This window comes from Halichoerus grypus, chromosome 1 (genome assembly GCF_964656455.1).
Source record: "Halichoerus grypus chromosome 1, mHalGry1.hap1.1, whole genome shotgun sequence".
In the NCBI taxonomy this organism is placed as follows: domain Eukaryota; kingdom Metazoa; phylum Chordata; class Mammalia; order Carnivora; family Phocidae; genus Halichoerus; species Halichoerus grypus.
This window is the reverse complement of record NC_135712.1, coordinates 66,168,134-66,193,752: the sequence shown is the minus strand read 5'-3', so window position 1 is coordinate 66,193,752 and position 25,619 is coordinate 66,168,134. Positions and strand designations below refer to the sequence as shown.

At 40.2% G+C, this 25,619-nt stretch overlaps 1 protein-coding gene across 5 annotated transcripts in view; it reads right to left on the bottom strand.

The window, feature by feature from the left end:
- Positions 1 to 24,841, bottom strand: part of CD86 (CD86 molecule) — an 87,995-nt gene extending 63,154 nt beyond the window's left edge. The window contains exon 1 of one of the 5 annotated variants that reach the window (XM_078066580.1): positions 24,720 to 24,841. In XM_078066580.1, the coding sequence (XP_077922706.1) occupies positions 24,720 to 24,733 (14 nt within the window). In that variant the 5' untranslated portion in view covers positions 24,734 to 24,841. Of the gene's footprint in view, positions 1 to 1,110; positions 1,315 to 24,719 lie in introns of those variants that run through there. The other 4 variants (XM_078066587.1, XM_078066574.1, XM_036093698.2 and 1 more) reach the window with 4 other exon arrangements.
- Between the last annotated feature and the right edge of the window lie 778 nt (positions 24,842 to 25,619).

The window sequence follows — 25,619 nt, the reverse complement described above, 5'->3', positions numbered from 1 at the left end:
ACTGTTGCCATACAATCATTTTAGTGTGACTATCTAATAGTACTGTTTTCCCACTAGGCTAAGTGCTTCAAGAGTACAAGGGCCATGTCTTTTATGCTCCTTGCTAAAAACCCACTACCTGTGACATAGTTAAACACTCAATAAATATATTTAGAACACACCAATGAACAGAGATTTATAAAAGCTTACACACAGGATAGTTCATATAAATAGCATTAATGGTACCCGCAACAGCAAACAGACGAAATAATATAGAACTATGAGTTTGTGCACTTAGTTAGACTCATTTAAGTCCAGAGCCTTAGTCCCAAGATTGAGGTTGCCTGTCAGAGGAATAGACCATCTCCTCAGTTATTACAATTTGAGAGGAGTGGGAAGTTCCCTTGGCCAAAAATTATTTTCACCTGTCTCTCCTTAAATAACTATTAGTGGAGGCACTATTTTAAGCCAATTTGCAAATGCAAATATGTTCATGGTATACAGAACACGAGAAACCACTGCCTGGGCTCTTTTTTGACCTAAGGCTTGCTTTTCAAATGAACTCTTGGTCTCTGGTGCCAAGAGGAGCCAATATCGTGATGGGGCACTTAGATGGGAAGAAGAAATGGAAAAAAGAGGAAAAAAAAAAAAAAGAGAGAGAGAGAGACAGGAAGAGAAAGGCCCGCTAAGAAAACAGAGACCACTGCAGAGGCTGTGGGTTTTGCTCCAGTCCTCTGAACCACTCCCTGGCACAAGGGGCTCAGGCAGGGCCGGGATCCTCGGATGGCTTCCCCTGCAGCCGAGCTACTCGGAGCCCCCAGCACCCTGAGGCCAAGGGTGGCTGCTGGTTGTTTGGTAAGCGGCACCTGCTGTTTCCTGCCTGTCCTGTCTCTTAGCTCACCAAAGCAGACACAGGGATCTGGCTGCAAGAGACACGTTTTTGTAATGTCCTACCTCCACCGTAGCCAGTCTCAGAATCAAGCCTGATGCTCAGAAGTTTTACGCATGTACTCCACAACACTTCTTACCCACTCCCTTGCCAGCCATCAGCCCCCCCTCTGAACATCTGCCCCAGACGCAGCTTTATCTAACACCAAGCTCCCCGGGCATACGAGCTTCATAAGAACATACCTGTCACAAGTGCCCATCCACCGCAGCTCCCAGAGACCAGATGCATAAGCCCAGGGGCATTCCCGAGGAACACAGAAGCAAGGTACTAAGAATAAACGAAAAGGAGCCTTTGTGAGCTCCCCGTAACCTCCTAACACTCCTTGTAGAGAAAGAAATAATGTCAGGGCTGAAGCTAGAACTCAAATGCAGAAAGGGGAACTGACAAGAAAGAAATAGCACCACAGACAGGGGCTGGTTCCAGATAACTTCTGATGGCAGGTGGGCATTTCCACCGATGAAAATGACTACAAATGCACTGACGGAGAGTGAGTGAATGTAAAGCCCTGAGGAAACTCCCCAAAGACAGCCCAGCCACAAACATGACAAAGGTTGACAGAGATCCAGGAGTGCAACCTTTGAGGCCCAAAGGTAAAGGTTCAGCTCAGTTTAATGAGTGTTTTATTGGGCAGCCATGTACCCCGGACTGTTTCTGGCTTGGCAGACGGTCTGCAACCAAAGAACCCAGAGACTGGGTATTTCTCTTCTCACCCCCGACCCCCAAACCATTCATTTGAGTATACCTCCATGGATCCTGTTAGAAGCCAATTAACATACACGGCCCGTTTTTAAATTATCCTAATCTAATCCTAATTTTCCTAATCTAGAATGTTTCTATTACCTTGGCTCCTATTCCTGGAAGTGGGTGGTACTCTCGAGCCCGGGAACAAGTCACAGGCAGAAGAGTGAAAGCTGTGTGAATGCCAAGTGGATTTTTCCAAACCTAGTGCTTCCGCAGGGACAGGCTTCACACATATAATAATCCTGCCCCAAATGTATGGCTTCTTTTTCTAATCCAATTAGGCCCTAAAAAGCCCTCTGCTCAATGGGGGGTGGGGGGGGCAGTTATGTGCCTCTGAGCCTGCAGCATTTGCACTCAGGAGAGAAGCAGCTCCCTCTGAGCATGCCTCCTCCAGTCTCTTGGAGGCCAGCTGTGCCCTGCAGGGCTGAAGAAATTAAAAGTAACAAAGGGAAAGCTGTTTGTTGTCTGGGTTGAGAGGGAGCACCCAAGCAAGGACATGTGATGCAGGGGAAGTAGCATAGCATGGGTTTAGACCTGGTCCCCAGGGTCAAATCTGGTTTGACCCCTGGGCCCTGAACAAGTTACTAAACATCTCCCCATCTCAGTCTTCTCGTGCAGGAAAGGTGACCAGCATCCTTGCTGCATTGTTCTGAAAGACCGATGGGATCTTGCATGTAAATCGCCCGGCACAGAGCATGCCATGCCGCTACCTAGTCTTCATTATTACTTTTCTGTCTTCCTTTCAGACTTTCCAGTTCTCATTTTGACCTTTTTTGACCACAAAGATTATCCTTAACCACTGGAAGGGTGATGGTCATTCTTCCCCAAACTGGCCTGTCAACTCCTTCACCTTCCTTCCAGGGCCTCTCAAAGCCATAGAACTCCTGCGTGGGTCCTGACCCCTGACTCACAGGGTCTTCACTTCCTCTCAGCCATTCTGTGTGCATACCTTGGAAACGTCATCCTTTATTTGGATAGGCCCCACCTGGGGTTTTCCTCTGGATTTTACAATCATATATTTTTTTTTATTTGAAAGGGTCCATTTAGTTTCCTTATTGTAACACATGAAATTACCCATGTATCAGGGCACAGGAGAATTAATCTACAATCCACTCAGTTTTCAAGTTTCCTTCTTTTCCTTGTACTCAGCCATCCAAATATAAAATAGAATAAATCGGAAAGTCTTGCTGTCAAAATATTTGGAATATTATTTCCCAAACTTCAGTCATTCTAGCTCAAATCTGTATTATTTTTTATACACTTATTTTTCTCTCCACTTACTTTGAGTCAGTTAATCTTAAAAGGAATCTTTATATCAATATGAAAAATTTTAAAAACCAGTATCATTTACCATAAATAAAGGGTGAGTAAAAATAACACCTCACGCAGGGCTTTGGAATTACAGAGACCTGGGTTCAAACTCTGGCTCCACCAGTTGATACGTGTGTGTTCTTGGGGAAGTCACTTAACTTCTCTGAACCTTAGTTTCATCACAGAAGTAATACTAAATATCTCATAAGCTTATTATGAGGATTTTTTTTTATTATGAGGATTAAATAGGAAGACATATATATGGTGCCTCACACAGATCCTGACATACAGTAGGTTCTTTTAAAAACAGTTGTTTTATTGTTTTCTCTTTTCCATATCTTCTCTCATCTCCTCGTTTCAGCTCCTGCTTAGAGCAGGGTCCAATGCACTGCAACATCGAATTAATGGGAGATAAGGGGTGAGGTCAGCAGCAGAAATAAAGGATAACATGGTGCCATGGAATTCTCTTACTCTGTGACTTCATTAGCATTGCAGGGTTGTCTAACGGACCTCAGAAGTCATCCCTGTCTCTCACTGTGAAGGAAGGACCCTTCTGATATTATCTCTAGTAGATGGATATCCAGCCTTTGCTTTCTCACTTATGTTGGAAAACTCACTACCTGATAAGACAGTTATAAGAGAAAGGTCTTCTTTATAATAATCCCACATCTCCTACCTCTCCCTCCCCAGCCCTGTAAGTACCATCTAGTTGTTCCTGTCCTGTTTTCTAAAACTACTGGTATATGTATTTTTAACCCCTTTACACAGAACCTTCCAAATAGTTGAAAGCAGATATAAATTTCCCTAATAGTCTCTTTTCTCGGCTAAATAGTATCAGTGTCCTCAACTGTTCCTCATATGACGTGGTCTCTAGAACCCTAATCAACTTGTGATTCTCCCACTGGCACCTGACTCCCTGAATTTATCAATATACCTCTTTGCAGAGAGGGCTCATGGAATGGAATGGGCAGTGATAAGATCACTTTCATTAATGAGTCAGAGATCACATAAGCCCATAAACAGTTTTATTGGACTGGCTGACCATGATTTTTTTTCAAATGTCATGTCAGATCACCACCTCCTGGCCCCATCTTATTTGTGTGTCAGTGTTCAGCCAATCAGAATTACTCTGAATCCCATATATGCCTTTCATTGTATTAGTCATCCCACCAAGCCTTGTGCCACTCAAAAATTTGATAAGGAAGCCTTACCCAGGGGTCATCAGAGCCAAGGATGGATGGGGTTCAGCAGTGATGGTGGCCAACAGTATCACATGCTGAGATGAGTTTAAGCAAAATGAAGAAGATCAGTTCCTTGTGTTTAGTAAGGAGGAAGTTACTAGTAACCCCAGAAAGCTGCTTTCTGTGTGGGGCTGCTTCCTCCATGTCTCACTCCCAGATGTTCTCATGTCTGAGGAGGCCAAGGCTACAAGAAAAAGCAGCAGGAGGGTAGTGGCCATGGATGGTAGCTGGGTCAGGGAAATAGATACCTCCCTGATGTTCTTGCTCAACTGTGCCCAAGAGATATTCCTCTGGGATCCACATAGCTAGGATCTACTCTGGGGGTGGGAAAGGGCAGAGCTAAAAATTTGTGGGCATTTGGAAAGATCAAACACCCAAATTTTCCAATTCCAGCCATATATTTGTTTGCTATACATAAATGGCTTCCTGTGGTCACTGGTCAAGAGGCAATCTAAAAATATTCTAGGTTATGGTGGTTCCAGTATAGAACAAGATGGATTCCACAAATAATTGTAGCAGCATTATTTATTGAAATGTTAGCATTTGTTTTCTGAGATTTCTTTTTTTCAAGATTTTATTTATTTATTTGAGAGAAAGAGAGAGAGGGAGAGAATAAGCAGGGGGAGGAACAGAGGGAGAGGAAGAAGCAGGCTCCCTGTTAAGCAAGGAGTCCGACCTGGGGCTTGATCCCAGGACCCTGGGATCATGACCTGAGCCGAAGGCAGACACTTAACAGACTGAGGCACCCAGGCGCCCCTGTTTTCTGAAATTTCCTGACACATAATTTTTTTGCAAGGGAGAAAGCAGAAGAGACCTAAAGTCAAGGCACTTTTGGACTTTGGTGGAAGCCCATGGAAGAGATACAGGTGTCCTAGAGAGGAAGAGAAAAGAGAGTGCTTTTGAGATGCAAGAGGAAGGAAGGGCAGAGATGTTTGGGTCCTGTGAGCAGTGGGATCCAAGCACCCCCTTCTCAGTGCTCCCAAGGGGATAAAAGCTTTGGGAGGGATGGCGGTGCACTTGGCTCATGGGCCTCAGTTGATAACCTCATTCCCCACTGTGGCCTGGGGGCAGAGAGCTGCCAGACTTCACAGACTACCATGGTTCAGATGGTAAGGTTGCCAATGGCAACCAAGACAGACTTAGGATTTAAAGCCCTTCCTCAATTTCTAGGCATCAGGTGAACTTCCTGAATTCTGGCTGGGCTGCAGGAAGGGAGGGGCACCCCTGTATGATCAAGATGGAATCTCTTATCCAACTGGCAGAATGGGTCTCACAGGTGAGATTAGATTGAAATAAAGGAAATATGCAAAGTGATTATCTCTTACATACTTGGATTCATGGACAGAAATTCAGACCCTACGCATAGTTCCTAAACTGTTTTGAGTTTAGCAGTCATGCAGCTCAGGGTGGTTCTGTTCTTGTTCTTAGCCCTGCTGCACAAACTCTCATAGTACAGGATAGCCAGCCACCACTCCCAGGGCCTGACTCTTCCCTTTTAACAAAACTCTTTTGGGTTAACAGACAGGGTTCCCTGATGCCTCTTTATGAGAGAGTGTAAAACATTTGCTGTAAATTTTTTCTTTTACTGCTGTTGTAAAATATATTTCTAAAACCCTTCCTCCTGAAAGCATAAACACAGTAACTAATGAGAAAATGAAAAGATAAGCCAGAAAGTGGAAAAAAAAATATTTGCAAAACACATACCTGATAAAGGACTATACATAGAACTCTTAAAACTCAAGAAAAAGAACAACTTAGTCTAAAAATGGGCAAAAGATCTGATCATACACCTTACCAAAGAAGATATACAGATGGAAGATAAGCATATTAAAAGGTGTTCAGTATCATATGTCATTAGGGAATTGCTAATTAAAACAATAATGAGCTACTACTACACACCTATGAGAATGGCTAAAAAAAAAACAACAAAAAAACCAAAACCCTGACAATACCAAATGCTGACAGGGATGTGGAACAATGGGAACTCTCAGTCATTGCTGGTGGGAATGCAAAATGGTATAGGCACTTTGGAACTCATCGTGGCAGTTTCTTACAACACTTAACATAAGCCTACCATGTTATCTATCAGTCATACTCATAGGTATTTACTCAAATGAGTTGAAAACTTATGTCCACACAAAAACCTGTATATGAATATTTATAGCAGCTTTATTCATAACTGCCCCAAACTGGAAGCAACTAAGATGCCTTTCAGTAATGAATGGATAGACAAACTGTGGTGCATCCATAGAATGGAATATTATTCAGTGATAAATGGAGATGAGCTATCAAGCCATGAAAAGACGTGGACAAACTTTAAATGCATATTGTTTAATGAAAGAAGCCAACCTCAAAAGGCTACCTGCTGTATACTTCCAGCTAGATGACGTTCTGGAAAAGGCAAAACCATTGAGACAGTGAAAAGATCAGGGGTTGCCACGGAATGTGAGGAGTGATGAGTAGCGGAGCACAGGGGATTTTTAGGGCAGTAAAACTTTCTGCATGATACTGTAATGGTGAATATGTGTTTTAAATTTGTCAAAGCCCACAGAACTGTAGAACCCAAAGAGGGGCACTTAATGTAAGTATGAGTTTTAATTAACAATATTTGTTCATTAATTGTAACAAATATACCACACTAACGCAAGATCATAATAATAGGGGAAGCTGTGTGCAGGGGAGAGGGTATATGTAATTCTCTGTACTGTCTGCTCAATTTTTCTGTAAATCTAAAACTGTTCTAAAAATAAAGTCTATTAATTAAACACAAACACACATACACACACACTAACCACATGCACTAATTCCTGGTAAAGCAACTAAGTTAATAACGTGATATTTTAGAGGGCTTCTACACCAGTGGGTAAGAAAATTAGCATCAATTTCACAGCCCACTGTTCACTTCTCCATGTTGCACACTTGTAATCAAATACCATATATAAAACATTGCTGCAAAACATCTCTAGTTTTGTACTTCTGCCCTCTATTTTGACATTTTCTGCATCTTTCTGGTGCAGAATCATACGTTTTTATGTTTTTATATCAGTTCCTTAGGTACGTTAAAAAGTCCCCATTGTTTTCTAAGGGCCAGATCAATAAAAAATAGCTTTCAGTTCCATGTTTCTGGAGGAACATTCTTAGAAACGTATTAAGTTTCTTTTTTCTTTGAGGGGGAGATACAGTGTCGGCCTACATTTAAAAGCAATTTTATACAGTTAAGCACTAGAGGTTGAGTCTTCTCAACCTTCTTTTTTAAGGCAAAGTTTTGCAGCCTCTGTATTTACATCCTTGAACAGGGTCACCAAGGTAGGGAGAGACCCTCACTCTTACAACCTCTAGCACCGGCTCCTCTCTAGTCCTGGGCTGGTGTCCCTAGCTGCCCTGGGGTGTCTTATTTCATTCACTTTCTCGTGATGCAAATTCACACCCATCATTCATGCGTGCTAAGAAAGAGGGAACATGTATTGTTTCTTAATTTAAATTCAATCAACTTCTGAGCACAGAAACTAGGACTCAGTGACACATTTTTGCCTAGATGTCCTCTAAGGAGAATCAGAAAGGCAAGGGACACTAACAGCTATTTACCAGATTCTATCAAGTGAATGCAAAAGATCCTTGTCTGCACTTTCTCTCAAAACCAAATGGTGGCTTAATAAAACATATCTGAACTTCAGCAACAAGATACATTTATTCCAACTGAAGATAACATTAGCATGTAGTAAAAGGTAGGGTAAGGAAAAATTGTCAAAAGGCAAGTATCAGGATGTGCACATTTCATTTTTTATTTATTTATTTTTTGAAGATTTTATTTATTTATTTGACAGAGAGATACATAGCGAGAGAGGGAACACAAGCAGGGGGAGTGGGAGAGGGAAAAGCAGGCTCCCCGCTGAGCAGGAAGCCCAATGCGGGGCTCCATCCCAGGACCCTGGGATCATGACTTGAGCCGAAGGCAGACGCTTAATGACTGAGCCACCCAGGTGCCCCAGGATGTGCACATTTTAGAAAAAGAAGTACTGTTGTACCTGGGGTGGGTGTGACCTTTAAATGAACTGTTACTTTAGCAGTATGAGCAAGTGGGGAAGATGAAGAATGCGGCACGACGCAGAACTCAGGCTAAAGACAGCAACCCTGGTGGCAGGTAAGGAGCCAGCCATCCCAAACCCAGGCTCTGAGAAGGGTCGGGGGTTTGGTGGAGACATGGCAGAGTGGGGTAGAGATGTGCAGTGGGGCACCCAGTATCGGGAGTTTCTGGGAAGTGTGATATCTACAGTGTGGTGGGTGGAGACTCTTCATTGTTTCTCCCTGTGGAACAAGGCCCATCACTGGCGGATAGGCCCCAGGGACCAATGGGGAACTGGACCACAGATCAGGAAACAAGCCAAGCCGGGGAAGGACCACAGCTTGGGGAACTGAGGGACTCACAACTCACCCCCTGGACACTAGAGATCAGAATTATGGTAGCAAGACCACATCCAGTGCACGCCTCCCACCGGGCCTGCCTGCTATGTGTACAAACACATCATAAAAGGGACTGGGCAGAGCTTCAAGGTGGTTCCAGGGTGTCCATGGGGACCAGTAATAACTATAGACTCTCGTGACAAACAAATACACATATTTTATGCTTCACCTTTGCTTCTACCCATGTTTGTATCTGAACAGTATTTCCCATTTTCCAATAATACTTTAAAATCCGCTGATATAATTGCACCACTTGGAATTTCTACTTTTTAATTTGCCCTCATCCCTTCAATAAATGCTTCACCTTAATTGAGCATAAGCCTTGGGTTGGTCCTAGGACACAAGATGAGCAAAAGCAGAGGGTCCCTGCTCTGCCAGAGCCTGCAGGTGAGTGCAGGAGACCTATACCAATCTAACCATGTCAAGGGACCTGCCACCGAATGATCTTCAACATAAAAACTTCAGTTACGTAGGATGTCCTAATGATTAAATAACTTCTTAAGAGCATGTGGTAGATTCTAAATAGGTTGTATAGGTCACAGTTAAGAAAAAGGAATAGGCTTCTTTAAGAAATATTGGTTCTTCTTCAGTTCATATTTTAAATGATCACTGTGTCTGCATGACCATCAGTCATGGATGGCACAGTAAAGAACTAAAGTGATACTAGAGTGATACTTCTAATTTAATAATTCTATATTCTAGCTATCTAGTAATGTTTACAATACAATCATAGAATCTCAGAACTTCCAAGAGTTTACACAAAAGATGGCCTATTAGTTAACCAGTAACAAAACGATGTAAAATCTTTCCAAGACAAAGGAAACACATACAGCAGCAAGTTTAAAAATTGATACCAATAAACTACCAACATCAGTGATGGTGGAATTCAACAAAGTAAACATATGATTCCAAATGTATTATCCTTTCAATCTTTAGTGTTACCTGGGAACATTAAACCCAAATTCAGAAGAATGTGATCTCTGAATTTAAAGTGGCCCATTTGCTTACACATTCTGAGAAACCGTCACCTCTTTCACACAGCATCTGACATTTGCCATTTCCTTTAAATTTTAGTTAGAAGAAATAAAATGAGGTAGTATTCTAACTGTAAAAGTGGCTCGAAGAATCCGGTCCATACGCTTTTTCCTATTTGTGCAGAGGAGGGAATATAATACATAACAAAACTAACACATTTTAACAAATGGCAGCATATTTCAAATTTAGGGAAGCACGACCTGTGAAAGCACCTTTTTATGCAAAATATTTATATAAGAGCATAAATAAAATGTGCTCTGTAAAGTAAAATAAAATATATTGGGGCATATAGAACACAGCCAATATGACTAAGCTTGTAAAAACCGAACCAAACCAAACCAAAAACCACTGGAGTTTTTAAAGCTTCCATTTCACAACAGGGTTGAGGGAGGCGGCATTGCACGCTCAAAGGCTCACTTCCCTGCAGCATCTCCATAACCAAAAGCAATGCACGTAAGACTTCTGGGAACCCTTAAAATATGCATTTATCAACCTGGATTTGCAATTTTCAAGTTGATGGTGCAGAACCATTGAGATGTAATTTTGCAGCGCCCTTCACATGCTATTGTCTGGAAGATTCTGAAGGTCCACCACCACACAGACACGTTGCTGCTTGGAAAAATTTTCCAGTAAAACAAGATGTCGCTCTTCCTACTCTTCGGCCATGTGAGTAAAGGACAGCTTCTTTTGAAAAGTGCCTTAAATAGCTTTCCTCAAATCTGGTTTAAGATGGAAAATAATCTCAAATAAGCCTTGTGCTGGTTGGCTACAGTTTTAATGTGAGGAGTTGGAATTCTTAAGAAGGACAGCATTTGTAAACCAATCTTTGCGATTCACGTATTGGAGACAAAATATTGTATTTGTCATCATACTTGAGTTGCATTTTCACTGTGCATGGCCTATTTGCATACAAACAAAAGAGATTATTTTTACAAGAGGTTTTCTGTGTTTTTGTTTTCGTCCTTTGGGATGACTGTGGTAAATAAGGGAGCAAGCCTTTTTCATACCTTGGATTTCACACATTGTGTTTATGTCATCCTCTACTTCCTCTTCCTCACCACCCACTTCCAATTCTTTGGTGGCCAGTTTTGGGGTCTCTGTCACCTCTTGTCTGGACTACTGCAATAACCTCCTGGCTGTTTCCCTTTCACTATCCTTTACCCCATCATTACCCTTCACCAAAAGCAATCTGATTATGAAACTTCCTTGCTTTGAAGACTTGCTCCCTTTTCTCTCATGGGCTAGTGGTCATAATTCTTAGGAAGACACACAAAGCTCTTCACAGCCTGAATCCAACTTTTCTCTTGCTTTTATCAGTCAACCCACATAACTTACCTTCTAGTCACACTTGAACTGTTTCACTGTCCTGACCTTTCAGGACTTTTTGTGTTCTTTGCCTTTGCACAAGCTATTCCTTCTGCCTGGGATGCCTTTCTTGCCTTTTCTGTATGCAAAACTCCCCTGTTCCTTTGAGATCCAGATCACTCCACAGTTCACAGTTGGAACCTTCCCTGCCATCCTTCCCTCCTTTTTCACCATATCTGTATCTTCCTCCCTCCCAAATCACATAATTTATTCTTTCATTATAACAGTTCCCTCCTCGTGTTAAAATTTCACTGCTCATATGGATGTCCTGTCCTGACTTCCACAAGGGCAGGGAACATGTTTAATTCCTTCTGCATTCCTGATACTTAGTGCAGGTCCAGTAAACATTATTAAAGTTAATATCTGTTAACCAATCACTTATAAGCTAGCTATTCTGCTGAGTACTTTAAGTGCATTACTTCATTTAATCTATATAATAAATGTACAAAGATTTACAGATAGGGAAACTGAGTTTCAGAGAAGTTAGGCCACTTGCCTAGGGACACACAGCTGGTGATCTCAAGGTTTTAGCAAGATATAGAATTGAATCTGTTTTCATTTCTACCTGATAATGCTATATGACTATGATTAGAATGTCAGTGTACTTTTCTGGTGCGGTTTTGGCTCTTTTTATGTAAGTCTCTCCACTCTACCTTTTACTAATTTTGCAACCTTGAGTAAGTTACTAAACCTCTCTAAACCTCAATTTCCTCATTTTTTTTCAATGGGGAAAATAATACCTAATTTATATGGTTATTGTAAAGATTCAGGGACAACACCTATATAAGGTTCCCAGCCCCCATGCTGCTCATCATAGCAATCACTTATTCCTTCCTGCTCTCAGCCATGTACTTCATATTCCTCCATTCACTCACTTAATCCTTACTCTCTGAAAACTGGAAACTATTAAACCTTCTAACAGATGAAGAAACAGGCTTTAGAGAAGCAAGTAACCTGCCCAAAGTTCCTTTAATCCAAGGAAATGTTTTTCCTCAGGTCCCCCAGAACTAAATAGGACGCTCAGATCAATACCTAAGTGGTGTACAAAGGGATCCCCCTGCCCGTATGTGTGAAAACACAACTAGAGGCATTACAGAGACCGAGTTTGCATTTGTTTTCTAACTTTTTTTTTTCCCGGACAACCATGAACACTTAACAAGCCAGAGAATTCTCTTGAAAACACAATCTTGGGTGAGCCACTGCATGGACATATTAACTATTCCGCTCCCTGCTGTCTAAATTCTCCATGTCCCTCAAATTTCCACCTCTCCACTGAGCCCTCACTCAAGTTCCCCTCTCTCTACCAATCCACTTCCTTCCAACCCCCAAGCAAAGATCTTGGGACCACTTCCAGCCCAGTCAGAAGGGAAGAGGTAATGCTCTCTGCCTTAGGATCTGGTGCCCTGGGGGAAGTGCCTTGCTGGGTTCACATTCTCAAAACCCCTAGCTTCTGTAACTCCCAGCTTTCACCTGTCTTATTCCATTTGGTTATTCCTTCCCACCTGCTGATGCTTCACTATCTAGGCCAAGGCTTTTAGACTCAAGGGCCTGCAGGGTCCTGGCAGGTAATGAAAATCAATGAGCAAAGTAGGCCACATAGGAGGAGAACTTATACCCCACTGGAAGTTGAGCAGCCTCTTCCAGATTCACCAGTTGTTACCATATGGGAATGTGGGCCCAGTGTTACTGGGTATTCTGATTTACGTGAATTCTCCAGATTTTTTAAGTATTGGTAACTAATTATAATTTAAGGGTTTTTTTTAATTTTAATTTTTTATTTATTTTTATTTTTAAAATTAATTTATTTTTTATTATGTTCAATTAGCCAACATATAGTACATCATTAGTTTTTGATATAGTGTTCAACAATTCATTAGTTGTGTGTTAACACCCAGTGCTCCTCACCATCCATGCCCTCCTTAATACCCATCACCCAGTTACTCCGTCCCCCCATTCCCCTTACTTCTGTAACCCTCAGTTTGGTTCCCAGAGTCCAGAGTCTCTCATGGTTTGTCTCCCTCTCTGATTTCTTTCCATTCAGTTTTCCCTCCCTTCCCCTGTGGTCCTCCATGCTATTTCTTATGTTCCACATATGAGTGAAACCATATGATAATTTTCCCTGCTTGACTTATTTCACGTAGCATAATTCCCCCCAGTTCCATCCATGTTGATGCAAATGGCGGGTATTCATCCTTTCTGATGGCTGAATAATAATTTTTAAAGATTACAATCTATGTGTGTACTATTTTTGGCCTACCAACCTTTAGTTTTCAACCTCTGCCCTAGGACCATTGCTCCCTAATTCTTAGCTTTATCACTTGGTTGCCAGAGCTTGTTTTGGACCCTGACACCACACAGCTCTCTCTTTCCACCCACAGATCTGTCTTGCTGCTAAGAGTAATCTCATCCTCCCCTGATCTCCCATAATATATGGTCTCATAATGCTTGCTCAGAGCTTTGGTCTAGAATTAGACTGGGATCTGGAATCCTGGCTCTGTATCAGCTATGTGACCTGGACAAGTTATTTAACATCTCTAAGATTTAGTTTTCACTTGTGGAAAATGGGGGATAATAATATTATCTACCTCCTGGAGTTGTAAGGATTAAATGAAATAATATATGATGTGATATAGTATGCCATAATGCCTTCCACGTGGTAAGAAGTGTTAGCTATGGTGAGACCTTCTCCCTTAGCAGCTGCCAAGTAGGATCTTTATCTGATTCGTCTTCATTTTCTCAACATTAAATAAAACTTTATTGAATAAGTGAATAAGCTAATAGTCTTAGCTCCCTTTTTTCTAGCCCTGATTCACTGCAGCCTGGAATGCGATATATTCTTAAACCACCCCCTCCACAATGATCTCACTCTCCTCTGAACCTCTGTTACACTAACAGAGGTCAGAGGTCAAAACTGGTGGCCTGAGCCAAACCTGCCCCTCTAGACATTGAGGCATTACATAAAAATCAGGAGATTTCACCTGTAAGTCCACCTTCCTAACTTCTCTCAAAAAATAAGATTAGGTTGTACTGGACCACACTCCTGCACAAAAGACAACAGAGTGGTGACCAGAAGCTTTGCTCAACATGGGGCTCATCTGCTTGTGTAATGAAGTTTCCACCATTCATGCACCATGAGGGTATAATAAACTATAGGCCTGCATCACACTTCTGTCATCTGAGGGTCTCTGTGGGCATTCTATGTTTGCCACTCCTGACTTAGAGATTGTACCTCACCACTAGACGGCTTTTTAACTTGATTTCATCCTGCTTAGCAGAGCGATATAAATTCACTGTAGATTTAGCAATTTCAAAGGAAAAAAAAAACCTATTTCTGTAATCCCACCAATCTAGAGGTAACAACTATGACTATTTTTACATACTTGCTTGCTATGTTGTTTCTATGCATTATTTTCCTTATAATTCCACGGGCTTATGATTCCTTCTGTCATTAAAAAGTCATCAACACCCACACAAACACACACACACATCATCAACTTCATTTTAATTTACTTAACTATTAACCTACTATGAAAAATTTAGGTTGATTCTTATTTTTCATTATATTAAATAATGCTATAATAAACATTTTTGTACACAAATCTTTTCCATGTCTCTTATTATTTATCTGTATTCTTAAAGGTGAAATTATTACAGAAGAGGAATAAGCATTTTTATGATAAACAAAAGTGGTAGTTTAAAAATCTTCTAGAATTAGAAGTGCAAATTTGAATACGTTACCCATGATGACTAATAAGCAAACAAGTCTATAAATTCAGAGCAGACATTAGCAGATGTAACATATTTGAGTCCAGAAGGCTAAAACAGGGCTTTCATTGCTTCGTGAAGACATACATAATTACCAACTATAGGACAGGATTTTATTTTAATGTTTTTGACATCCTACCTTACATAAAATATATTTTATGTGGCTTTGTTGTTTGGCTTTCACCTTTTTCACCTGCATTGAGCCTGCCCTTCTCTTATCTATAATTAGAGGTTTACTATAGTGACTTCTGGGTTTTAAGTAAGAATCCATTTGCTAGAACTGAATCAGAAAACGCAGAGCTAAAGAAATTTAGGACAATTTAAAATATAGAAAACAATAGATTTAAAGAAAAGAATGTGAAGCCTGAAATATTTTATTTCCATGAGACTTCACATCCACTATAAATTTCTATAAGCCTCATGGCATTGGTAAGTACTCATTCCCACATTTTTCAGATGAAGGCACTGAAGTTGAGGGGGCGAGGTAGCTTCCCCAAGGTGACACTGCTGGTAAACAGAGAACTACTCATTAACTACTTATTATTTGACACCAGCCGGACTGACTCAAAACTCTGGCACTTAGCCAAGGCATACTGCCTACGGACAAATGGAAAGCAGCTACGTGGAACCGCGCACACTTCACTGTTACTTTTTAAAAATCATCATATTTGATATATTTACCTTGAGAAATCATGTTACTCATTTTGGCATATTTCTAATGTGTAGCCAAGGGCCTGGAACAAAGGTGCTGAATGAACTGAAAAATTATTAAGAATAGAGAAATAGGCAGTTGGCCAGAATAGGTGTTTTTAAGCATTTTTAAGCTTCTTATAGTTGGCAAATTGCTTTCCAGAAAGGTTAGAGTCATTCATAATCCCACAATCAATAGTATATGAAAGCACCATTCTTCTTGTGCACTCATTATCATTGTTATTATTATTAGAGAGAGAGAGAAAGAGAGAGTGAACAGGGGAGGGGCAGAGGCAGAGAGAGAATCCTAAGCAGGGTGTGGAGCCCGACACAGGGCTCTTACGACCCTGAGATCATGTCTTGAGCCGAAGTCAATTAAGTGACTGAGCCACCCAGGTACCCCTCATCAGCATTATTATCTCCACCCCAACAAAACACAAATTGTTAATTTGATAAATAAAAATATTTCATTGGTGTTTGCATTAGCGTTTCTTTAATATTTAGTGAAGATGAACATTTTGGGTTTCTTTAAATTACTTTTTTAAATTAAGTTTTTAATTTTATTTCAAGTATTGTTAATATACAGTGTTATATTAGTTTCAGGTGTACAATATAATGATGCAACAATTCTATACATTACTCAGTGCTTATAAGTGTACTCTTTAATCTCCATCACCTGTTTCACCCATCTCCCCCTCCCATCTCCCCTCTGGTAACCATCAGCTTGTTCTCTGAGTTAAGAATCTGTTTCTTGGTTTGTCTCTTTTTTCCCTTTGCTTGTTTGTTTTGTTCCTTAAATTCCACATATGAGTGACATCACATGGAATTTATCTTTCTCTGACTTATTTCACTCAGCATAATACTCTCTAGCTCCATCCATGTTGTTGCAAATGGCAAGATTTAATTCTTTTTTATGGCCGAGTAATATTCCATTGAATACATATTTTCTTTATCCACATCTTCTTTATCTATTCATCTATCGATGGACACTTGGGCTGCTTCCATAATTTGGCTATTGCAAATAATGCTGCAATAAACAGGGGTGCATCTATCCCTTTGAATTAGCGTTTTTATATTTTGGAGGTAAATACCCAGTCGTGCGATTACTGGATCATAGGGAGGTTCCATTTTTAACTCTTTGAGGAACTTCCATACTGTTTTCTACAGTGCTGTACTAGTTTGCATTCCTACTAAACAGTGCACAAGCGTTCCTTTTTCTCCACATTTTTGCTAACACTTGTTTCTTGTGTTTTTGATTGTAGCCATCTGACAGGTGTGAGGTGATACCTCATTGTAGTTTTGATTTGCATTTCCCTGATAAAGAGTGACATTGAGCATCTTTTCATGTGTCTGTTGGTCATTTGTACGTCTTTCGAGAAGCGTCTGTTCATGTCTTCTGCCCATTTTTTTAATTGGATTATTTGTTTTTTGGGTGTTGAGTTGTATCTTTAAATTACTTTTTAAATGTTTTATTTTGAATTAATTTAAGTTGCCAATAAAGTTGAAAAGAAACGTATAAGGAGGTCTTGTGTACCCTTCACCCACTTCCCCCCAATGGTAACGTCTTGTATAACTGCGGTACAACAGTTAAAAACCAGGAAATGGACATTGGTGTATCCACAGAGTTTATTTAGATTTCACCAGTTTTATGTTTTATGTAGTTCTATGCAATTTTATCACATGTGGAAATTCATGTAACAATTGTCATTCATGTAATAAGGAAATATTTCATTACCACAAGGCTCCCCTGTGCTAACCCTTTGTAGCTGCATACCTGCTCCTTTCTCCAGCACCCATGGCTAAACCATCGATCTGCTTTCTTGTCTTTATGATTTTGTTATTTCAAGAATGACATATAAATGGAATCATATGATATGTAACATTTTGGGATTGGCATTTTCACTTTGCATAATTCTCTGGAGATTCATCCAAGTTTTTGTGTATATCGGTAGTTCTTTCCTTTTATTGCTGAGTAGTGTTCCATGGTACATATATACCACAGTTTGTTTAACCATTCACTCAGTGATGGATATTCTTCCCCCCAGTTTTTGACTATTATGAATAAGTCTGGTATGAATATTCATGTCGTGGTTTTGTGTGAACATAGGTTTTTTATTTCTCGGGGTAAATGCCCAAGACTGCAACTGCTGGGTCATATGGTAAGTGTATGTTTAGTTTTGTAAGAAATTGTCCAACTGTTTTCCAGAGTGGCTGTACAATTTAACACTCCCAACAGCAAAATATGAATGATCCAGTTTCTCTGCATTCTGCAAGTATTTGATGTTACCATTATTTTTTTTAGCCATTCTACTAGATGTGTAGTGATACCTCACTCTGGGTTTAATTTTCATTCTCATAATGGCTAATGATGTTAAGCATCTTTTCATGTGCTTATTTGTCATCTGAATGTCCTCTTTGAGAAAATGTCTTGTATATCTTTTGCCCATTTTCGAATTGGATTGTTTACTGTTTAATCTGATAAATGAAAATACCTCATTGGAGGGGCACCTGGGTGGCTCGGTCAGTTAAGCGACTGCCTTTGGCTCAGGTCATGATCCTGGAGTCCCGGGATTGAGTCCCATATCGAGCTCCCTGCTTGGCGGGGAGTCTGCTTCTCCCTCTGACCCTCCCCCCTCTCATGCTCTCTCTCTCTCTCTCAAATAAAAAATATTAAATCTTTAAAAAAAAAAAGAAAATATCTCATTGGAGCTTGAACTGGCATTTCTTTAATACCTAGCAAAAAGGATCATTTTTTGTCATTTATATTTATTTTTTAAAATAGCTTAGTTATTAACTGCATTGGATTGCTTTGCGATTTTATTTTTTAATTTTTTTAAATTATGTTAGTCACCATACAGTACATCATTAGTTTTTGATGTAGTGTTCTATGCTTTTCTCATTTTATAATTGTTGGTCTGTCTTCCTAACTACACTATAAAGATGACATGTTGGCTTTTTTTTTTTTCTGTATTTTACCCGGTTCCTTAAAACAATCAGGTTCTTGATAAAGATTTATTGTTTTCTTGGTTGAAAATAGTTGCAACATAAGGGTGATGATCTAGGTTTATCTTTTGGGTAGTTATTTTTTCGGATCTTATCCCATGGTTAGTTTCTGGCTGATACTAGTTCGTTTACTTAACTATTAATTACTTTTATTTTTATTAGATCTTTTAGTACAGTCAAATTGGATTAATTTGATCCCCTATAATATAGAACTGTGACATTTGGATTGTCGGACCGATATCCCTGAGACTGTAGAAAGCAAATTTTAGACTCATTTTGACTTCAGAACTTTCTAAGAAAATGCTTTGATACTTCTTTATTCAAGTGCTACTATATTTTTCTGTTTAAATGATGAGTGAGCCCCAAAATTCCACTTGTGTTTGTTTTCTTCTTTACATCGCCAGATTCACCGCAGTTTTCATCTCTGAGAAGGCTCAAATAATAACTTTCTTATGGCTTTACAAAATAGAATGGAATCTGTGTCAGTACTAAAAATCTAATTCGTAAAATGATAGCTGCAAAAATCCTTTTCTTCCTGAAAGCCTTCTCAAACCAGTTTGGTGGGGAAAAGTATCTGCATTTTTAGCAATTAAGGTAGAGGAAGGAAAACTCCAGGTCTGGCTGACTGGACTCTTGGTTGTTTCCACGTGGCTGTTATGGATAGCAGGGGTGAGTTTGGTCCAGAGAGGAGGTCTCCTTTCATCACCAAATGTTTGCAGGAGTGGTCCCTGTGCTGTCTCTGTATTCTCAGCTCTCTTGATGATGATTTACTCTCTCTACTGAACTGGGAGATCTCTGCAAAGGTCACCAAAGGCCTCTGGACTGACATTTTCAGTCATTCTCCTACTTCACTTTTCTACAGAATTTGACACTGTGGCTACCCTCTGCTTTGTGAAATACTTTCCTTCTGTTAGCTTAGGTGACATGATCCTTTATCTTCCCTCCCTCCCCTATACGCTTATGCCCAGTTTCCTTTCTCTGGTTGTATGCACTCTTCTCACCAGGGTATTATTATGTACACTCACCAACTGTATTAGTTCGCTAGGGTCATAGCAACAAAGTACCACAAACTGTGGCTTAAACAACAGAAGTTTACTGTCTCACAGTTCTGGAAGCAAGAAGCTTTAAATGAAGGTGTCGGCAGCGCTGGTTCCTTCTGACAGCTGTTCGAGGCCTCTCTCCTTAGCTTGAGAATGGCCTTTTCTCCATGTCTCCTCACATTGTCTTCTCTCTATGCAGGTTTCTCTGTCTAAATTTTCCCTTCTTTATCAGCACACCTATCATCTGGGATTAGGGCCCACCCTCATGACCTCATTTTGACTTGATTATCACTGTAAAGACCCTATCTCCAAATACGGTCACATTCTGAGGTACTGGGGTTAACACTTCAACATATCAATTTTGAGGGGACACCATTCATTCACTAACATTTAGTCCTTAGACACATTTTTTTCTGTTGTAGCTCATTTGTTCAATGTAGAAGTTTGGTAAATACAGTTTGCCTTTCCCTGGGGATGTCCTATTTTTTTTTTTTTTTTTTTTAAGATTTTATTTATTTATTTGACAGAGAGAGAGAGACCGCGAGAGAGGGAACACAAGCAGGGGGAGTGGGAGAAGAAGAAGCAGGCTTCCTGCTGAGCAGGGAGCCCGATGCGGGGCTCGATCCCAGTACCCCGGGATCATGACCTGAGCCGAAGGCAGACGCTTAACGACTGAGCCACCCAGGCGCCCCGGGATGTCCTATTCTTGCTTGCATCTATCTCCTCCCTTGGTTTCTATGACATCGCTTTTCTCGTACTTTGCTCCAATCTCTTTAGTCCCTCTGTGATGTCTATTGTGGACTCTTCAGCCTCATCTCCCTCCTTAAATGTCAAGGTTTTCCACGTTCCATCCTTGGCTTCTTCTCACTCCATCATCCTCTCCCTGGTGAGCTCACCCACAATGAGAATTTCAGCCTTCAGCTGTACTTATGCTGAATACTGTTAACATCTATTCCAACCTATACCTCTTTTTTGAGCTTTGCACCTGTATAATCACTTGTCTACTTGGGCATCACCATCCAACTGCTCCACAGGATCTCAAATTCAGCAAAATGAACTTACCTTCAGTTCTCTCTTTCCCCTGGCTCAAACCCAATCCACTTCCTATATCCCCCGTTTTATGAAGGATGCCACTGTGTACTTAGATCTCTCCTTCCAAGCTCCACATCTTTCAGAAACCAAATCCTGTCAATTCTTATCATATCTTTGCTTGTTTATTATTCTTCAAACTTAGGCTGTAACTTTGAGATAATCACGGCTGGATACCTGGGCTCTGGGTTTCCTTGTTCTGGCCCCTCCTAGTTTCTACCTCATCCTCTGTTATTACTCTGTCAGGTATCTTCTCACAGCTATACTTGGAAACCACCCCCACCCACCATCCGTCTATTTAATCACCCAGATCTTGGGTCTTTAAACCAAGTTGACCCCCCCATGAAACCCACAGCTGGAGGTCTGTAAAAGCCTCTGCAGATCTCTGAGCCATCTCTTCTCTTCTGCATTATCTCTGCTCCTGGCTTCATCCCTGCAACCAAAATGACTCTCTGCTTTCTTAGCTTCACCCTCCTTTCTGGTATTTGTCTTCTCATTGTCATCAGAGTCATTCCCTGGAAGTGGCTGGCCTTGTCCTTGGGCTCTGTCTGTTTCAGGTCAGCTTCACTGGGAGCCAAGCCGTCTTCACAGGCCCAGAGGGTACTGCACCTTCCTGAATTCTAGTTCTAGCATTGCCAGCAAGTAATTGGGTAATCTTGGACGAATCACTTCCCCTTTAGTTCTTAATCCTAATAGTAATAGTAATAAAAACAACTAATAATAATTACTGAGTACTTATCGGAGCAAGGTTCTAAGCACTTTACATGGGTTATCTCTCACAACCACTTATGACTTATCACAATTATCCCCATTGTACAGAGAAGAAACTGAGGATCACAATTTTTAAGCAACTTGTCCAAGGTCACACAGCCAGAAAGTAGAAGAGCCTAGGATTCAAGTCCCAGCACTCTGGTTCCAAAGCATGGCCACTTAACCACTGCCCTGTTCTTCCTTCCAATAGGCAGCTCACTCCAGGGCCATGCCATCACATCTGTAAACTACGGAAGTAAGCACTCCAGTCTTTCCACATAGAACATTCTATGAAAACCAGCCTATTAGGATCTAGCGAGTATATTTTGAAGAGGAGTCAAGTGAGAAAAAAGTGAAACACAAAAGGCCAAAACCCTAAAAATGGAATTCCACAAATTATGAGTGATCACGTAGTACTAGACAGCTGTCTGCTTTTCTGAGAGAAGCCAAGAACTGATTTATTTTTTAATTATCTAGTTTTATTTTTCTGCCTGCTAATGTGACCCAAGTTCAAAAGCACAGAGTAGAAAATAGAAATCATCTGTATTTCTGGTTAACATTGTGTATATATAGGTATCATGCATAAAAGTAGTAGCACTGTACATTCTGCTTTTTTTTTCTTTAGCTAAACACATTAAAAATTGTTCTACAGTAGAATTTTTAATGATTCATGGTATTCCATTACGGATGTTCCATAATTAACCAATTACCTATTTTAAGACATTTAAGTTGTTTCTAAGATTTTCACTATTAGAAACAATGCCAATAAAAATACTTGTGTCACTAAAATTTTACAAATATATATGATTATGTCTTTATAATAAATGTCTAAAATTTGAACTTCTTGGTTAAAGAACATATACATTTTTTGTTGTTGTTGTTTTTAAAGATTTTATTTATTTATTTATTTGAGAGAGAGAGAGAGAGAGAAACAGCATGAGAGGGGAGAGGGTCAGAGGGAGAAGCAGGCTCCCCGCTGAGCCGGGAGCCCGATGTGGGACTCGATCCCAGGACTCCGGGACCATGACCTGAGCCGAAGGCAGACGCTTAACCAACTGAGCCACCCAGGCACCCAAGAACATATACATTTTAAGGGCTTTTGATTTGTATCACCAAATTTTTGTCCAGAAAGATATTACCATCAGCAGGGAATAAGGGTATAAATGTTCCTCCCTCCTTAGAAACATGTAGGCTTCTTGCTTACATGCTAGTTACTTTTAAAAAAGAAACCTGCCAGAAGAACCATGAGAGACGATGGACTCCGAAAAACAAACTGAGGGATCTAGAGGGGAGGGGGGTGGGAGGATGGGTTAGCCTGGTGATGGGTATTGAGGAGGGCACGTTCTGCATGGAGCACTGGGTGTCATGCACAAACAATGAATCATGGAACACTATATCTAAAACTAATGATGTAATGTATGGGGATTAACATAACAATAAAAAAATTAAAAAAAAAAAAGAAACCTGCCATTTTGATAAAGAAAAATAACATTTCACTGTTTTAATTAGCATTTCTTTTATTTCTGATGAGATTTCACATTATTTATTGGTCATTTATATTTTAAAATTTTCTGTTCATTATCAATTTTCAGGCACTGTGAAACAGTGAATCTTAACAAGAACAATATAGACAGTGGCCTGTGGTTCTATAGATGTCTGCAGGCAGCGTTAGCATAATTAAATGGTATCACTGCTATAGTTTCACAAAAAGGATAAATTCTGAATTTTTTTATACATGTGTAATATTTCAAAATTCTACTGCAAGGAAAAAGACTCTCCTTGGAAATTAAATTCTAATCTTCTGAAATAAAATCAGCAAAGCTGTTTCCGGAACCAGTAAGCACTGCATAGACGAGGATTACTTAGATTTTCAAAGAACAATAATAAATAATGACTGACTCCAGCTGGAGGGTGGATGTGACTGTTTCCAGTAAGTCACAGCCACGGGGGCATGCCACACATGAAGAAACCTTGTGGTACAGAGCAAAGCAGCAAGAAAGATTTTAGCTTTACTCCTATATGAACAGTGTGATCTTAGCACGTTATTTAGGCTCTTTAAGCCACAGTTATCTTATCTATAAAACAGAATGATATTATCTGTCTGAGAGTCATTGTGGAGATTAAAATCCAATGACATACCATGAATAAAGTACACAATACATCATGTATGTTCAATACTGGGGAGTTAATTGAATTACTACTCTACTTTTTTCTACTACCTCACCTTGCTCAAAATCTCCCATGGCCTGTTTGTGATTCATTTTCTGGCTTCTGCATTTTCTTCTTACACCTTTTCCCTCTTCCTTTTCCTTGGCCTCTCTCCTACCTTCTCTTATTCCTCTGCCCCCAGGCCAAATTGGCCTTGGTATACACAAAATTTACTCTCTAGACTTTGTAATGCTTACACAGACATTTAAATTTTTTCTGATTCTTAAAATCAACAACTGCAACATCATTTAAATATTCGAAAAACAAATTTACAAAATCAAAATTAATCACTTAAAAAAAAACCCAACAATCGGTAAACTTTTTGGCACCTCAAATAATTCTTAACTTTGAGTGGCAGTGAAACGTCTTCGGTAGAAATTTCTTTAAAAGATCCCCTGCCAGGGCGCCTGGGTGACTCAGTCCGTTGAGCGTCTGCCTTCGGCTGCGGTCATGATCTCAGGGTCCTGGGATTGAGTCCCACATCCGGCTCCCTGCTCAGCGGGGAGCCTGCTTCTGCCTGCCTCTCCCCTGCTTGTGCTCTCTCTCTCTCTCTCAAATAAATAAATAAAATTAAAAAAAAAAAAAATCCCCTGCCTTGGAGCTACAAGGATCAACCTAGAGTAGATGCTCTCAGAAGGGGAGAATGGCTTCTGGGACTTCATTTAATTTTTCACAGCATAGGTTGTTCTTTATCCCAGGGGTTTGTGCTTTTGGCTTGTGCATAACTATGCCTTAATACATATTAGCGTTCTTGAGCAGGAAGGACAGAAAACAGAGCACCAGCCTCAACCTCAGCCTGTTGCTGAGGTAACTTAACTCCTTTTTTTTTTTTTTTTTTTTTTAAAGATTTTATGTATTTGAGAGAGAGAGAGCACAAGAGTGGGGTGAGGGGCAGAGGGAGAAGTAGACTGCCCGCTGAGCAGGGATACAGATGTGGGGCTCGATTTGGGGCTGGATCCTGGGACTCCAGGATCATGACCTGAGCCCAAGGCAGACGCTTAACCAAGTGCTTAACCGCGGAGCCACCCAGGCGCCCCTGAGGTCACTTAACTCTTAACTGCCTGTCAAAGAATAATGAGAATGATCACTCACCATCTGAGATACATCTTGGCTGCTTCGGCTGTTGCGCTAACGTCTGGGAATGATTCCTGTCTGTCTGTACTAGCTTGTGCTACAGTGGAAGGAGGAGCAACCCCCTTACGCCTGTGAAAGCCTTCCTCTCAATGACTGTATATTCTGTAACTTTCTTTAATAAAGGCTGTTCCTCTTTTTTCTACAGATTTTGCCAACACTTGTGGAAGAAATTTAACCATTTCCTTGCATTTGAATTCACTGACCTACGTCTAAATATATTTTTTAAAATAATTCGGTGGCTTGAGTTCCAGACCTGACGTTAAGATGAGACTGACATTCCCTCAAAAAACCTAGAAAATAAAATAATTAAAAAGAAAGAAAAATCTCTGCATTTATAAATAGAATAAAAAATATTCTGCAGTTTTGGTAAGACAGTGAAAAGTATGATTTATTATGGATGTGGATTGGGAGTGAGTAGCCTCTTCCTACTGATTTCCACCACAGAGATAATAGAGGATTTCACTGAATTTTGGGCACAAGGGAAAGTCCTGTGAGAGCTGCATAACCAAGGAAGGCAAACAAAAACTACTGCTTTTATTATTTCATTCTTACTAGAGGCAAAGATTAAATTGGTCAAAGAGAGGTTTCCTGAAATAGAGGCCTGAAAAATAAAAGCAGTATCCTAATATGAAGAGATGCACTTGAGAGAGAAACATAAAATTCATCAAGTAGAAACTATTTTCAGAAGAAAAAAATTTCCACATATGAACTGAAAGGGACACCATGAAGAAATTCAAAAGATTCAGACTGTCGAAAAAACTTTAAGAAAATGGATTTTCCTCCAGATAAATCACTGTGAGCATTTTAAATTACAAAGACATTGAAAGCTAAAAGCAAAATGAAAAAGTAGGATGACTA